Source organism: Neolamprologus multifasciatus, chromosome 14, assembly GCF_963576455.1.
Source record: "Neolamprologus multifasciatus chromosome 14, fNeoMul1.2, whole genome shotgun sequence".
Classification (NCBI taxonomy): Eukaryota; Metazoa; Chordata; class Actinopteri; order Cichliformes; family Cichlidae; genus Neolamprologus; species Neolamprologus multifasciatus.
In genome coordinates this window covers 23,489,924-23,504,134 of record NC_140452.1, presented here as the reverse complement: position 1 = coordinate 23,504,134, position 14,211 = coordinate 23,489,924, and the positions used below count along the sequence as shown (strand labels likewise).

Below are 14,211 nucleotides of genomic sequence, written 5' to 3'. Positions count from 1 at the left end.
ATTGATCTGGGGTTTTTGAATTTAAATTTAGATTTCCTAATATTTCAGTGAGTACCCAGTAAAGGGTTAATGATAGATGATCACACTTTTAGACAAATGTGTGAGTAAGTGTGTGAACAAACCTGTAAGGGTGTAGGTATTGATCATAATTGAATTGCAAATTCCAGCGGAGCTGCAAACTTCACTTGCTTCAGTGCAACATCACCACTGGTGATGCTCCACTAGTTTCAAAGCAAATATTTGTCCTTTTGGTGGCATGGATGGATCAACTTCTGTTTATGATTCTTAAAGTGGTTTCTCTCTTCTTGTACTGGCTCTGGTAGAACCGTAGCCCCTCAAGAAGCCTTCCAAAACCCCTATTTCTAATAGGATCAAATTTAAGATAAGATAATCAACTCTTTCTTGGCTTTGTCAGGTTTGCTCAATCAACATGCATGGCGTATGGTTTGTGTGTGTGTATGTGTGTGTGTGTGTCTGTGTGTATGTGAGTGTAAGCATCACAGCCTGTGTGTGGGTTTGTGTGTCTCCAGAGTGATTTCAGTTCGTTTCACTCCCAGCCATGGCGGTGTGACTTTTAATCAGGAGTTCAACTTTAGATTAATCACACTAATTAACCTGACAAAGGGATGGAGGTGGTGGTAAGAGGGTGGAAGCGCTGTGACTGATGTGAAGCGGGGAAAAAAGTAAGCTGGAGGAAGAAATAAAAGCAGGATGAAAGAACCTGACAGAACACTGAAGAACAAGCTACTGATTTTATAAGCTTTAAATTACTACGCTTATAAAGTCAAACTGGTTTCTTTGTCCGAGTAAAGGCTCCATTTGGATACGTTTTTATATATAGTATTAACTGACAGTACTAATCAACATAGACATGTGATAAAGAAACCTGTGAAGTACTAAATGCACTCTATGATTCAATAACTTCACAATTTTCTATATGAGTTTTCTCAGATCGTCTTGTGATTTGTTCAGATGCAACTTTGTAAAGTTGTGCTTCTATGTTGTTTTTAGAGAAGGCAAACCCTTCCAAACAAGCTATACTTGTTCAGTCTGTTTCTACTTGCGGTGTGATTAACTTTAACATTTAACATGTTAATTGAGGCCTGTAGAGTCTGAGATGTAGCTCTTGGATTTTGGCACAGATTCACCTTGCCAGGGCATTTATTCCTGGGAAGACTGACAATTGTTTTGAATGTCTGTTAGTTCTTCTTCACTGTGGAGGACTTCAAATTGTTTGAGAATGGTCTCTTTACCATCCCAGATTGAAGGGCACCAACAAATGTACAACTAAGAGCATTGCTGATGATATTTTCCTCCTTGACAATGTGCTGCCAAGACTTCTGTTTTAAAAGAATTGTTCACAATGGTTAATGATCAGTTAATCAAGTGCATTTGATTAGCAACACCTCACTGCTACTTATCATCTTAGTTCCTGTGGAAGCAGTAAGGGTGTACTTAGTTTCATACAAGATCTACCTTTCTTTTTCACATGACTGTTAACAAGAAAGACTTAAAATATTAATGAACAGCATAATGAGTCGAACTGTATTGGATAAACAAAAAATGAATTTAGCAGTACTATCTTGGGTTTGAAATGATATACAGTGTTGTGTGCCATACAGTAATAACAGAACCACAAGCAAATCCTCTGAGTAGAATATTAAAATACCACTTATAATGCCAGAAAAATGATCAGTTCAAAGAAGTAAGAGAAATGTTTGTAATCCGTTAGACAGCCTTATGTCAAACTGTGTGCATGCACAAAATAAATGAAATCTTTCCTCAACACTCTCTTGTCTCTTTTTCATCCTTTTCTGTAGCTCCAATGGTAAATCAGTGTCGTGGGCACAGACAGAGCGCAGCAGTTCACGTGGGAACCACCTGTGGCAGCGTCTGTCATTCCACATCAAGAAGAAAGAGAACAATCAGACTGCTGTTATTAAGCCTTTCTCCAAAACCCCTGAGGAACATTACTGCAGTGGGGCTGACCTGCCACCACATGTCCCTCTGCCCTCACTCCCGTCCATGTCCTCTCTCCCCACTCATCCTGACAATGTCACTGACAAGACCCTGTATGAGCTCTCAGAAGCAGAGGAGCGCTACTCGATCACATACCGACCACAGACGCCTTCACCGATCAGCACAGTCAGCCAGAGAATAGGAGCGACTTCGGGAGAGGAGCCTCAGATGGGCAGTATTCCAAAGTATCCGAGCAGCATCTGCAGCGCCGGCAGCGGCAGCAGTTGCGGTCCTCCCAGCAGCGGCTCTATTGTTACAGGGAGTGACGGTAGATTGGTTATTGTGGACGATCGCCCAGGGGAGCCCCAGAGTTCACTGATGGATCAGATCAGCTGTGTGGTTAACCGCTTCACTGCCAACATAACGGAGCTCAACAGTATGATGCTCTCGTCCTCCCCATCACACTCACACATGCAGAAACACACACCTCCATCTCCTCATCCCACCGACCCCTATCTGTTACCCCGTGAACTCCAGATGCCCCCGACCCTCACCACCTACGCTGATGTCCAGCCGCTTCCTCCTGTTGAATCAAGCTTTGGAGGCCGGGGTGGCTGTCCCATTCATTCTATGCCTCATTCACCATATCCCCTACCACCCCCTCACCCCCAGGCCTCCCCGTCCCGCTCCCCCATGCGAGGGGATCGGCTCACCTGCCTCACCGACTCCCCTCTGAGGAGGGCAGAGTTGGAGGAGGAGCTAATTGCTTTGACTCCTCCGTCACCTTTCCGTGACTCTCTGGCTTCCAGCAGTGGCTCACCTGTCTCTGAGACAGGTCTTTGTCTCCCTCCAGTCCCGTCCCACCCTCCCCCCTCACCCCCTTCGCCCAGATACACCAGACTGACACTCAGAAACTACAGCCAGAGTTCATCCTCACTGTGAGGCAGAGATGAATCACAGAAATGAAGAAAAGCACTCAAAAACAACACAGCTTGTAAACAGAAGAGATAATGGGTAGACAAATCCATTTGCCCGAGAAATGTAGGACAAGTTTGGTGAAGACACCAAACTGTGTTTGTGTTTACATGTTTGCAGTGAGTTGCGAGTCTAAGAAACTTGCCCATGTTGTATTTTCTTGCCATTTCTCACGAATGTGGATGGAAAACTGCAAAATTGGCCACTATAACTTTGAAGTGTTTTGGCACCAGTAAGGCCAGGGATCATTTGTGAGGGTCTGAGGCTACTCATCATTGAAGTTTGGGTAGTGGCCTTAAGGTAACTTGGCTATCAACTAATTAGAGAAAGAGTGTGTGTGTGTGTGTGTGTGTGTGTGTGTGTGTGTGTGTGTGTGTGTGTGTGTGTGTGTGTGTGTGTGTGTGTGTGTGTGCGTGCGTGTGCATTTTTACTGTATCTTAGTTAATCAGATGTGATGGCAACATGACAGCAAACAGTATTGATGAATAAAGACTCCTTCAGCCTATAAGAATTGTCAGAGGCTATCAAGAGCACATACATTGGCTCGTAGGCACATTTACACAGGTGCACATTGACAAACACAACTGTGGGCACATTGATACAAATACAATGTAAGGGAAACACTGTAAATATGTATGAGGTTACAGATTTTTCTTTGATTATTAAATCCAACACGCTTCTGACAAAGTGCATTGCATCAACAGTGTTAACATATACAGGCAGTATGTTAAGAACCACCTTTTCATTTATTCAGCTTCCCAATCTGCTCCAAGCTATTTATGTCCCTGGTCCCTCTCTGTCTCACGGCTTTCTTTTATCCTGTGATCATTTCAGTATTTTCTACTCTTCCAATTAGTTTTCTTCAGAAGTTTGAATGTATGTTTTCTACATGACTCCTGAAGCTGTTGGGACCAAACCTTTTGTAGCTTTCTGTGTGTGACTTGAGAAAGAGGACGACAGAGGGACTGAAAAGACCAGGCCTTGTTTTACCATAAACATCTTAGTCATTAAATGAGGTTCAGGTGGATCATTGGCAAACGTCTGATCTCAAAGCTGAATGTTGATGTGTGACATTTAACACTGCATTTTGCGAGGCTTAGCTGGATCCCAGTCATGACATTTTCTCTATACAATACGTCAGCAAGACACAGTCGCTCTGTTTCATCACAGACAGCACTCTGAATGGGTTTAATTGAAATCACGGCAATCTATAATGTCAGTGGGTACAAACTGATCGATTCAAGCTGGGGAGCGTCCTCCTCAGCCACTATGAGGTCCATCTGTTGCTCAGGTGCTATGATTTTTATTTTTTTAAACAAAGGTGGCAGAACAACCAAAGATGTTCACAAAAATTGAGCATTAGGTAGATTTTTTTAAATGTTAGGTTTACTTAATACACTGCTGCCACATAACTGTTAGTCTCACAAGACCATACTAGTTGACTGTTGATGATGACTGACATCCAGTATAGCCAAATAAAAATGTCAGTGATGCAGATCCAGGAAAACACAGACTTGAAAATTACCCAGACCTCAAGTAGTATTGACTTAAAGGAATACTTCCTTATTGTGGAAAATTGGCTGCGGTTACAAGAGCAGGCAATCGATACCACTCTCATGCTTTATCTGTCAGGTAAATGTAGGAAGTCTCTGTTAGTTGCCTGGCAACCGTGTGGTGATGACAATACTTCAGGAAGTCATGGTTAAATAGAAGCAAGATGCAAATGATCCCCTACGAAATAGCAATGCGTTTTTGAGATTTGACATTTTAATTATTGAATTAAGACCAAGACAATAAGGCTGGTTGTTTCTTTACCGCCTATAGCTTCATGCGGTCAGTATTCTCACTTCAGTAAGAATTTAAGTCCATTGGTTTAGTCTTTAAAGTCTGGCTTCGTGCCATATATCCTAGACTGAGGAAAATGTGAGTGAACTCAAAGTGTTTGGCAACAGTAGTTCATATATTTGTAGGAGATCAGATTTGGCTTTTTAAGATTTTGGGTATGCCTTTAAATAGAGTGTTCTTATGTATATGTGCCAACGCCTGTACCTGGAGGAAAAATGTGCCACTGAATATATTTACTAAGATGCTTTTGAGAAACAAGGCCTTGGCTTTGTTTCAGCTCCTTCAACCGAGAAAATCAGTTTTTGCAAAGCAAAGCAAAAAACACAAATACAAAAAAAATTAAAACCAGGAGGTTTTCAGACACAACACGAGCAGTTTTTTAAATACATTTTATTTTTATGTGGCGTGTATACAGTGTGCACATACCATTAAAGCGATTACTAATTGAACCGTTGATAAACACAACACACCAAAAATAAGTGCTGCATTGTTGTCCATCATGATAGTCCACAGTCTGGTTCCTCCTTTTTGAGTTTACTTACGAATTTGTGCTCTACAGTAGCCAGCAAGAACAAACTCAGACAAAATGACTCTGTAAATACTAAGGGCATGCAATGACAGTTCTGTTTTGTTTCAGATGAAAGTACGTTTATTTACATATCAGCAAATGTTAAAAAAGAAAAAGAAAAAAGAGATCTTTTTGAGCTATCTTATAACATACAGTACCAATATGTGTTACGACTACAGAAACTGTGTTACTACTCTGAATGTGTGAGTGACCATTCCTATTCAAATGTCTTGTATACATACGATATAATAATATTAATATGACTATTGTGCCAAAGGGGTTAGGAAGGGTCTAGCTTACTCAGTTGTGGGTAAATACGTGGTTTCTTAAAAAATATGTAAATGTAAAACTATTTATATTGTTTTGGATATTTTCTATATAAATACTCCACATTTTCCAGTGTAAAAGCAATATTATCCATCTGTACACAAGGTGCATATGTTAAATCAAATCAAAACACTGTTTTCTGGTTCTTTTTCATCATTCTTTACTCGGTGGAGGACAATTGAACCTTGAGGAGGGTGGAGAGATTAGTTGAACATTTTCTTTGCATTTTGTAATCTATATTGAATGAAATTAGGACATTTGTTGATTTCAAATAATCAACAAATGTGGGGTAATTTCCTATTTTTGCAATGTTACTTACTCAGTTTAGAGTCCAGTTTGTTTAAGACATGGCTGCAGATTTAGATCAGTAAGGACATTAACTGTTGGTGCCATCATTTGTTGTACTTTTTTGCTGCTTTTTGTGTGGGGTGAACAGGTTTATTAAGTCATAAACCTGATGTCATGTCTCCTTAGTGGTATGCATCCAAGTCAAAACAAGAAAAAAAAAATTTCTTTGGTTCCCAAATGGAAAAATACACACATGCACACAACAACAATCTCAGATTATTGCTCAGAGGTTTTTGCATATGAGAAAGAATAAATCATCTAAGATTTTCTAAATATAACTTCAGACAAAATTCGCCCCTCTTCTTCTTCTGAAACTGCTGCATCACTACTGCTATAACTACTCATTTAATTTTAATAATCTGTGTCCTGACCTGTTGTTAAAAATTAACCTGCCCTATTGTTGAGCATTTATTTGGGAGGAGCCCGTTAATATGCTGTATAATGCGCCGATAGGGTAACATAGAGTTTGCTTCAGCACTTCAACTGCGTGTTATCCACCCCCCTTGAAAAAGGCAGAAGAGCTACCCCTGCAGAAAAGACAGGATCAGTGCTTGCATCAGTTGCTATCTTATTCTTTTTAAGTTCTGTGACATCATCTTAAATCTACAGACGTGGGTTTTAAGAGTATGTTGTAATTATTACACAGTAGGAAAAGTTCGCATCATGGGATTTCTTTTTCCAGGTGAAATTGGGAAACTCTAATTCACAACAAATGCAGAGCAAGCAACAGAAAACTAGACCTGATCCTGCCTCCTGAATCCCAAACATGATGGCTCATAATAATCTAGCATGAACTCAGTTAATGATTGTTCTTATGATAATGGTGATGACCATGTTCAGCAAAATCTTGATTTCCTGTTGATGTCCCCCCAAAATGTGTTGACTAAGTCTGATAAATGCACTTTATAGAATTGGACTGATAATCCCTGCGCTTAAAAATATCTTTTAATCCAGATGCGGTCAGCTGTTGATCAAAATGACACACAGTCATTTTTCATGCCTTTTGGATGAAAATATAAAATCAGTCGACCTGTTATCAGGATGATTCCTGTTGCTTCTCAACCCATATATTCTGATATAGAGCCAGATATAAATATATATATAATAATCTCCTGTGATGCTTATTTTCCTCTGTTGATCATAATGTGAGGAAAGCCTCGATTTTAAACGTTTGCTACTCTACTGAATTGCTACTGAACGGAATAAGGCTATCACTCTATGAGGTCCAAGAGTGGTGCATTTAAGCTGACCCTCACCACTGACTCTTGCAGAGGGAGGGATGAGAAAGAGCGTTATTTCTCCATTAGGGATGAGTTTGACTGGGAGTGCTGTGTGGCGGAGCAGCCTCTCTCACTGCCTTGCTAGAAATGTTATTTAATTTGGTAACAGGGGGGAAAAAATGAGTAATGTTTACTATGTAAACACCACACAGACTTTTGGTTGTGTACTCTGACAGGGCATGTCCAGAGAGGTTTGCTTTGTCATTATAGTACTTATATTGTATCGTGATGACCACCCGTCTGAGTGCAGTTTAGTGGATGTTATAAATAATTTAACTCCTAAAAGTGTTGGTGAAATCTTTTCGAGGCAGAGAGCAACAAAGCCCTCTTCTCTTTTTCTCATAAGCAGTTATATAGTTATAAGTAGTTCTATCTGCTCTTTATTTTAGCTTTCTTATTGGAAGTCAGAGATATAAATTGATACTGATTATTTCAAGATAATTCTCAGGCCTGCAGTAGTGTTGCAAAAAAGAAACATTCCTCAATATGACTGTATGATCGACCAACTGAGTTGAAAGCTAGATTGCATTTTCAGGATAAAATAACAGCATTTAGACTCTAAACTGTGCTGTACAAAACATTACAAGATGAATATCATCATCCTGAATGTTGGCTTTTTGGAAGCGTTTCATGAAACTACTTTTGCTGCAATCGGCTTACTGAAAACCGAGGCGCTGAAGGTGGTAAATTAGATGTCTTAAAAATCAGTGACTGTATTTTTGTATGTTTGTCTGAAGCTGCTGGTCTCATGCTGCTTTTGTTCGTTTGTCTTTTTTTTTTTTTAACTGGAGGATGTGCATTTTGATATTTTGGTATTTAGGTAGTCAGTGTGGGTAATGTTGTTCCGAGTATAGAGGAATAATTCATACTAAGAGGTTAGGTTGTAATATTATACTGATAAGAAATGAAAGAGAAGTTTGAGTATTTATTTATGTGGCTTAAAGATTTGTAAGGAAGTGAAATACATTTTTAACCAGGTCAGTGTTGTTTTTAGAGCATTAACGTTTTACATGCAGAGCAGGAGGCTGTGGAATTTATGAAATATACTTCTTTACACCCAGAGAATTAAACCAAGCTCTGAATAGCACACCATGTGACGGTGACTTCCTCTGTAATTATTGTGTTTTTTATATTCCTCATTTGTGTCAATCTAAGCTTGGATCACCGCAGTGGACATGAAAACACAAGTAAAATCCTTGTTAATGCCCCTGCTTCAAATTCTGATGAGGTTCTATTTGCAGTAGAGTGTGTGACACTAGAGCGTTCGTGACATAAATAGGATGAATGTTGCCTACAGAAGTGACGTTTACATTTTTACTGCTCACTTGAGATAGTTGAGGCGTTGGTGTCTGATTGCTGACTGATTTGTTGTAGTGACTTTTTACAAGCTTGTAATCCAGTATAAACATTTTGTGTTTTTCTGGAACACTGAGTCTGATATTCTGAGCAAGAAAAATACATTTCATTTACTGACAAAGGAAGCTCATCTGCATATAAATGAAGGGCCTGTGTTGCGCTCAAGTCTCTTTACATCCCAGATTTATCAAAATCATTATTCAGCCAAGCTCATCGGAGCAGTCTACTTTAATCTTCATTTTGATAAAGAAAGATGATGGGTTATTATAAATGGAGGAGCCGATTTATCTGTACTGAGTATATAGAACCAAATATATTTTTTCTATATATACTGAGAGGTTTTTAGGTAGTCAAGATGAAAAAATAGCTACTAAAATTAAGATTTATGATGGATGTAAATTAGTTTTCTTATTTATTAACAATATATGAAGGAAAAGTTGAGCTTCAGTTGCAATGTAACCCCAGGTTCCTCACAGCACTATTCATTTGAGCTTCTCCACTCAGTGCCAACTTTTTCTCATTGTATTTTTTTGAATGGGTGGACAAACACTGCGAAAAATCTGACTAAACCACAGTTACATCTGTCATTGGAAAAAAACACCAAGAAAAGTTTTGATAAGCTCTGTACCTGTGCCAATATCTTGATATGATAACAGTGGATCAAACTGATCATTTCCTAATGGAAAATGGCAGTGTTTATCCTCCCATGTGGTTTCGATTGTTAGTGGAAAACTTTTAAGTGTGACTTTATTTTTGCTGTTTTGTTTTCATTTAACTCGTGGTGTTAAGAACTCTAGAATGTAATTCAATGCTATGTATGTAATGAAAGATGGTTTTATCTTTGGATGGTTGACTATCATTATTATTATTTTCATTCAGTTGTGTAAAGTGTCAAATATAAGAATATGTGGTTCAGGCTGTTTGGAAAATACAGTTTGTTTCTCAGTGGCTTTGTTGTGGGTTAGCGAGAAGTGATGTGAGGAGTTTGTTCATGTCTGCTTATGGCAGATTTTATTACTCAATTAGTTTTAGCCCAGCCTCAGACGCAACAAACACAAAGGTTTGTGGGACTGGATTCCACACTTGTTTGTTGCTGACACTGGAGCTTTTTTCATAGGCTTTTTAGAGGATCCCAGAAGACCTGGAATAGATTTAGCCAAAGTGGAGTTTTTCTCATCTCCCAATTAATTCATCTTTATGTCTTCTTCCAATCGGGCTCACGATTACTCTCATGAAGGCCTTTCTCTGGGCTGATCTTTCACCACTGGGGAATAGAAAAAAAAAGAACAAGGAGAGTGGGAGTGTTAATCAGTTGTTTCTTGTATTTTTTTTTTTAATAGAACAAAAGATTTTTCGTTAAAGGGTATAGCAAAAAAAAGAAAACCACAATAAGGGAGGTCTTTTTTTTTTTTTAAGAATAGCCAGGGGGAGAGAGGCTTCAAATTGACATCCAGTGTGGATGAATTTTGTTGTTGTTTTTGAGCAATAAAAAGCACAGTTAACATTATTTGATCGAATCATTAGCCAGTAAGTTCCATTTCAAAACCACTTAAATTTGGCACAAATCTGGACACACCTCCTTAGAAATATGTTCACATTATAGGTGATCTGTGTTTTAAGAGCACATGCATCATTGTCCTGTGCCTCCAATTTTTCACTGCCGTTTTGCTCTGCTTACTTTTTTTTCTCCTTGGTGCCATAAGTGGGAAAAGCTGAAGAACAAAGATGAGTTGACAGGCAGGAAGTGCAGATGCATTAAAGGGATCACCGAAGAATCACAAGCATTGAAGCCTGTGCTTCCGGGAAGCGACGTGAGCTCTAGCAGTTAGGTCAACACAAGGCAGCTGTAAACTCGCTGCACGTCCACATACCAGAAAAATATCTCTTTACTTTACGTTACTGATGGAACGTACAAATTCACGTTTTTGTTATGCATATCTCCTCTCGGCAGAAACACTGTGCTGCCACAGTACTTTGGCATTAACTGGTCGATTTTTAAAAGTCACCAGTTTGACTCACTGTAGTCAAACGCCCACCAGCTGGGCACCAAGAGACAGCCTGAGTAGCCAGTTCAACATGGAAAAAATGCACAGAGCAGTCTTTAACTTGCACATATGAGTCACATATGGTTTGTTTGGTTTTTTCACTGGGCTATAACACATGTATTTTGGTACCTTTCAGAAAATGTGACCACCATGCAGCAGTGCTGTGGAGTCCAAGAGGAGAAGGGTTGTGGTGTGTGTGTGTGTGTTGGGGGGGATGACAAAAAAAAAGTCTTTCTTTTTATGCCATTGATAATCATTGTGTAGGTGTACTACAAAGTACCTTTGAATCAATATTGAAATTGTTATTAAAAAATATGACTGACTTCCTTGTATCCTCACATTTTTTTACATATATTATTTTGGATTTACAGTTTGTACATATAATATGAAAGATGTGAGGGAAAAAATAGTTGTGCATTAAGTGAAATAATTACTTTTAATTAAAGGGGTCACTGCAAGATAAATAGTGAAAAGTCAGCAGGCCTGTTTTTGAAGATAAAATAATATACCAACAAATAGTTTTTTCATTGGTTCAAAGTGTCTAGAAGGTTCCAGGTTTGCACCGGCATGGTGCCTGTATGTTATGAGTGTGCATGTTGTTTCCAGGTGCTTTGACTTCCTCCCGCAGTCCAAAGACATGCATGCTGGGCTAATTTAAGATTCTAAATTGGCTGTAGGTGTGGACGTGGGCACAAATGGATGTTTAATCATATCGTTTATAGACTTACAATACTCACAGCAGTTTCATCGATTTTACAGAATTTGTTGTGAATGTGCAAAGTAATGAAATAAAAAGTAATGAATGAAATAAATGAATGATCTGATAAAATGGATAAAAGGACAGCAATAACCTCAGGTTTAATCTTCTTTAATATGAAAGGTGCACTAAAACTGAATCTCAGCATCCAGCAAATATGGAGCAAATTTATGACAAATAGAAACATATTCATATTATTATGATTAAAAGCAGATTGATGCAATATCAGTAGGTATTCTGACTTTGTTAAACACATCAAATATCAGTCGTGACATAGTCAGCAAACATTACATAAAGGTCTTTGGTTTTTTTGTTTAGTCACTGTTTATTTACTCACGCTTGGCTGCCAACTTAATGCAGTCTTACATAAACGTCCCTAATGAGTTCCTCTCGGTGAGGTTGTAGTTTTTAAATCTGGGGAAAATAGAGCACCGGTATTGGATCATTGCCTCCCAACTTGTAAAATGACTATCATTCTGTCTGCTCATTGCACTGCAGTCAAAGTATTAGGTAAATAATAAATATCATAACAATAAAACAGAAGAAGTAAGGATCCGTCTTAGCTTAAGTAGAGAAATTATTTGTTATAGTGCACATCTGAGTTGGACAACCAGAGTTTTTACCAGTCCGCATTAATGTGCCTGAACTACGGTGGCCCCTAGAGACAAAGCACGTACAAACTCCAAAACACTTGCAAACTCCAAAACACTTGCAAACTCCAAAACACTTGCAAACTCCAAAACACATGCAAACTCCAAAACACTTGTAAACCCCAAAGCACATGCAAATTCCAAAACACAACGGAAGTGCTCCAGGACGCTAGGGGCAGTGTTGAGCTTTTGTTACCTAGTAACTACACAAGCCAGGATGTAATGACCGGATTTGGGGTCTGCAGCCTTAAAGTCCGCATTTTAAGGCCGATTACGTCACAGCGACACGACGAAGCCTGTCCCAATTCAAAGGCTGCTCGAAATGCGGCCCTCAAATGCGTCCTTAATTTCCCTGAATTTTAAGAATGGGTCGCTGTAGCCTTCATGGCCCAACATATCCCAGATTTCATAGCTCGCCTGTGGTGTGGATAATTTTGCCGAAAAAAACGGCTGAAGCGGAGCCGCCAAGAGTAAACTTTCAGAAGTAAGTACTGAATATTATGTCACTTATTTATGCGCAAATGTTTTTTATAATGAAGAACATTAAAACATTACTGTTGGCCACATGTCGGGAAAGTTATGTGACATTAGCGATGTTTGTACTAACTTGGTTTTAAAGCCTTTACTCCAAAATATACACCGTTCAATAGTTGACTTTAATCTTACAGAGAATGTGATGATTTTATGGATAATTAAAGTCAGTCATATATCCACAAACACAACAGGCTGAAAGTCAGTGATGCTGCTCGGTTTGCAGTCCTGAATATCATGGCACAAGCAGGATTCACTGCACTGTTAATGTTAGCTATGTTATATTGCTGCCACTGTTCGGTGGTGTCGAGCCAAACGGACTTTAACGTGTGTTTGAACGAGCTGACGGTTCACTCGTTAAGCTGAAAGAAAGGTGCTTTAATCACAGGAGTCACACACGTGTCCACTGTACCATCTGGGAACTCTTCTTGTTTCGTAATAACACAATCCTCCTTCTTTTGTGCTGTTTTGTAGCAGTGTATACACATGAGGCTGTCACCTGTCTGTCTGTCCTGCACTCTCTCTCTTTTTCTTTCTCTCTGATTGTGTAATAAAAGTATGAACATGTATTTATAAGTTACATTTGTGTTTGAATCCTGCAGCTTATCACGCATTTGATTTCCATGTGTGACAACTGCAAGTGTCCAGAGTGAGGACAGACTGAGGGACTCACTGCTGCACATCATCTGTGAGGCTTTGCACCCCTGATGATCCACCAGGACTCAGCAGTGTGTGAGGAAGAGGAGGAGGAAGAGCCAGCAGCAGCTGACAGATGGAGAGAATAGACAGACTGTTCCCTGTTTGTGAAGGACTGCTAGGAAAGTTTAACATAACTAATTGTCTGTCCTGAATCAGTCTTATTAGGTAATGTTCAAATAATTTTATCATTCCAGTGTTTGCAGTGTGGGAGAAAGTACTCAGGGCCTTCAAGTTACACACTATGAAAGGAAGAAACAAGTTTAATATTCAGAAACCTAAAGTATGTATCAGCAGCTGAATGGACCTAAAAATAAATGTTTGTTTCAGTTCTATGAAGCTTTGAGTATTTTGGATTAGTAGCAGTGCTGTGTTTGTTGCATCATATTGCTGTAATTGTTTATATGCTTTATATATTCTGAGGTAAGTTGATCTATAGTGTTACATCATATTCTATAATGATGCTATGTGTTTTGTATACTTTCTGCCCAGTTTGACCCATTTAGCAGAAGTCAGCCTGTTTAAGGCTCTGATATCTATTCTGTATGACTTAAAGCAGTTATGACATGGTCTGATTTTCTCACCCAATAAAGGAATATTCAATATATCAGTCTACTCTTCATTTTATCAGAAACAGTTATCACAGCTCATATAATTTCTTTTTACACACGTATGTAAGCAATGAGCCAAATTTAGTAATGCCAACATACTGAAGGAACAACATTTCTCTCTTATATATGATACACCTATATATGCACTGTCAAGATACTTGTCTTTGAGTGAAGATTTAAGGTGATAAGACCTATAAATAACTGCAACTTGAATCTGTACTGTGGCTCAGTATTTGACACAGAGTTCATGTTCACTGCTGTAA

General features: G+C 38.9%; 1 protein-coding gene across 2 annotated transcripts in view; it reads left to right on the top strand.

The window, feature by feature from the left end:
* grm5b (glutamate receptor, metabotropic 5b) overlaps window positions 1–10,913 on the top strand; it is an 85,453-nt gene extending 74,540 nt beyond the window's left edge. For both annotated transcript variants that reach the window (XM_085184164.1, XM_085184165.1), the window contains exon 18: window positions 1,821–10,913. In XM_085184164.1, coding sequence (XP_085040290.1) covers window positions 1,821–2,901 — 1,081 coding nt within the window. In that variant the 3' untranslated portion in view covers window positions 2,902–10,913. The remainder of the gene's footprint in view (window positions 1–1,820) is intronic.
* The last annotated feature ends 3,298 nt before the right edge of the window (window positions 10,914–14,211 follow it).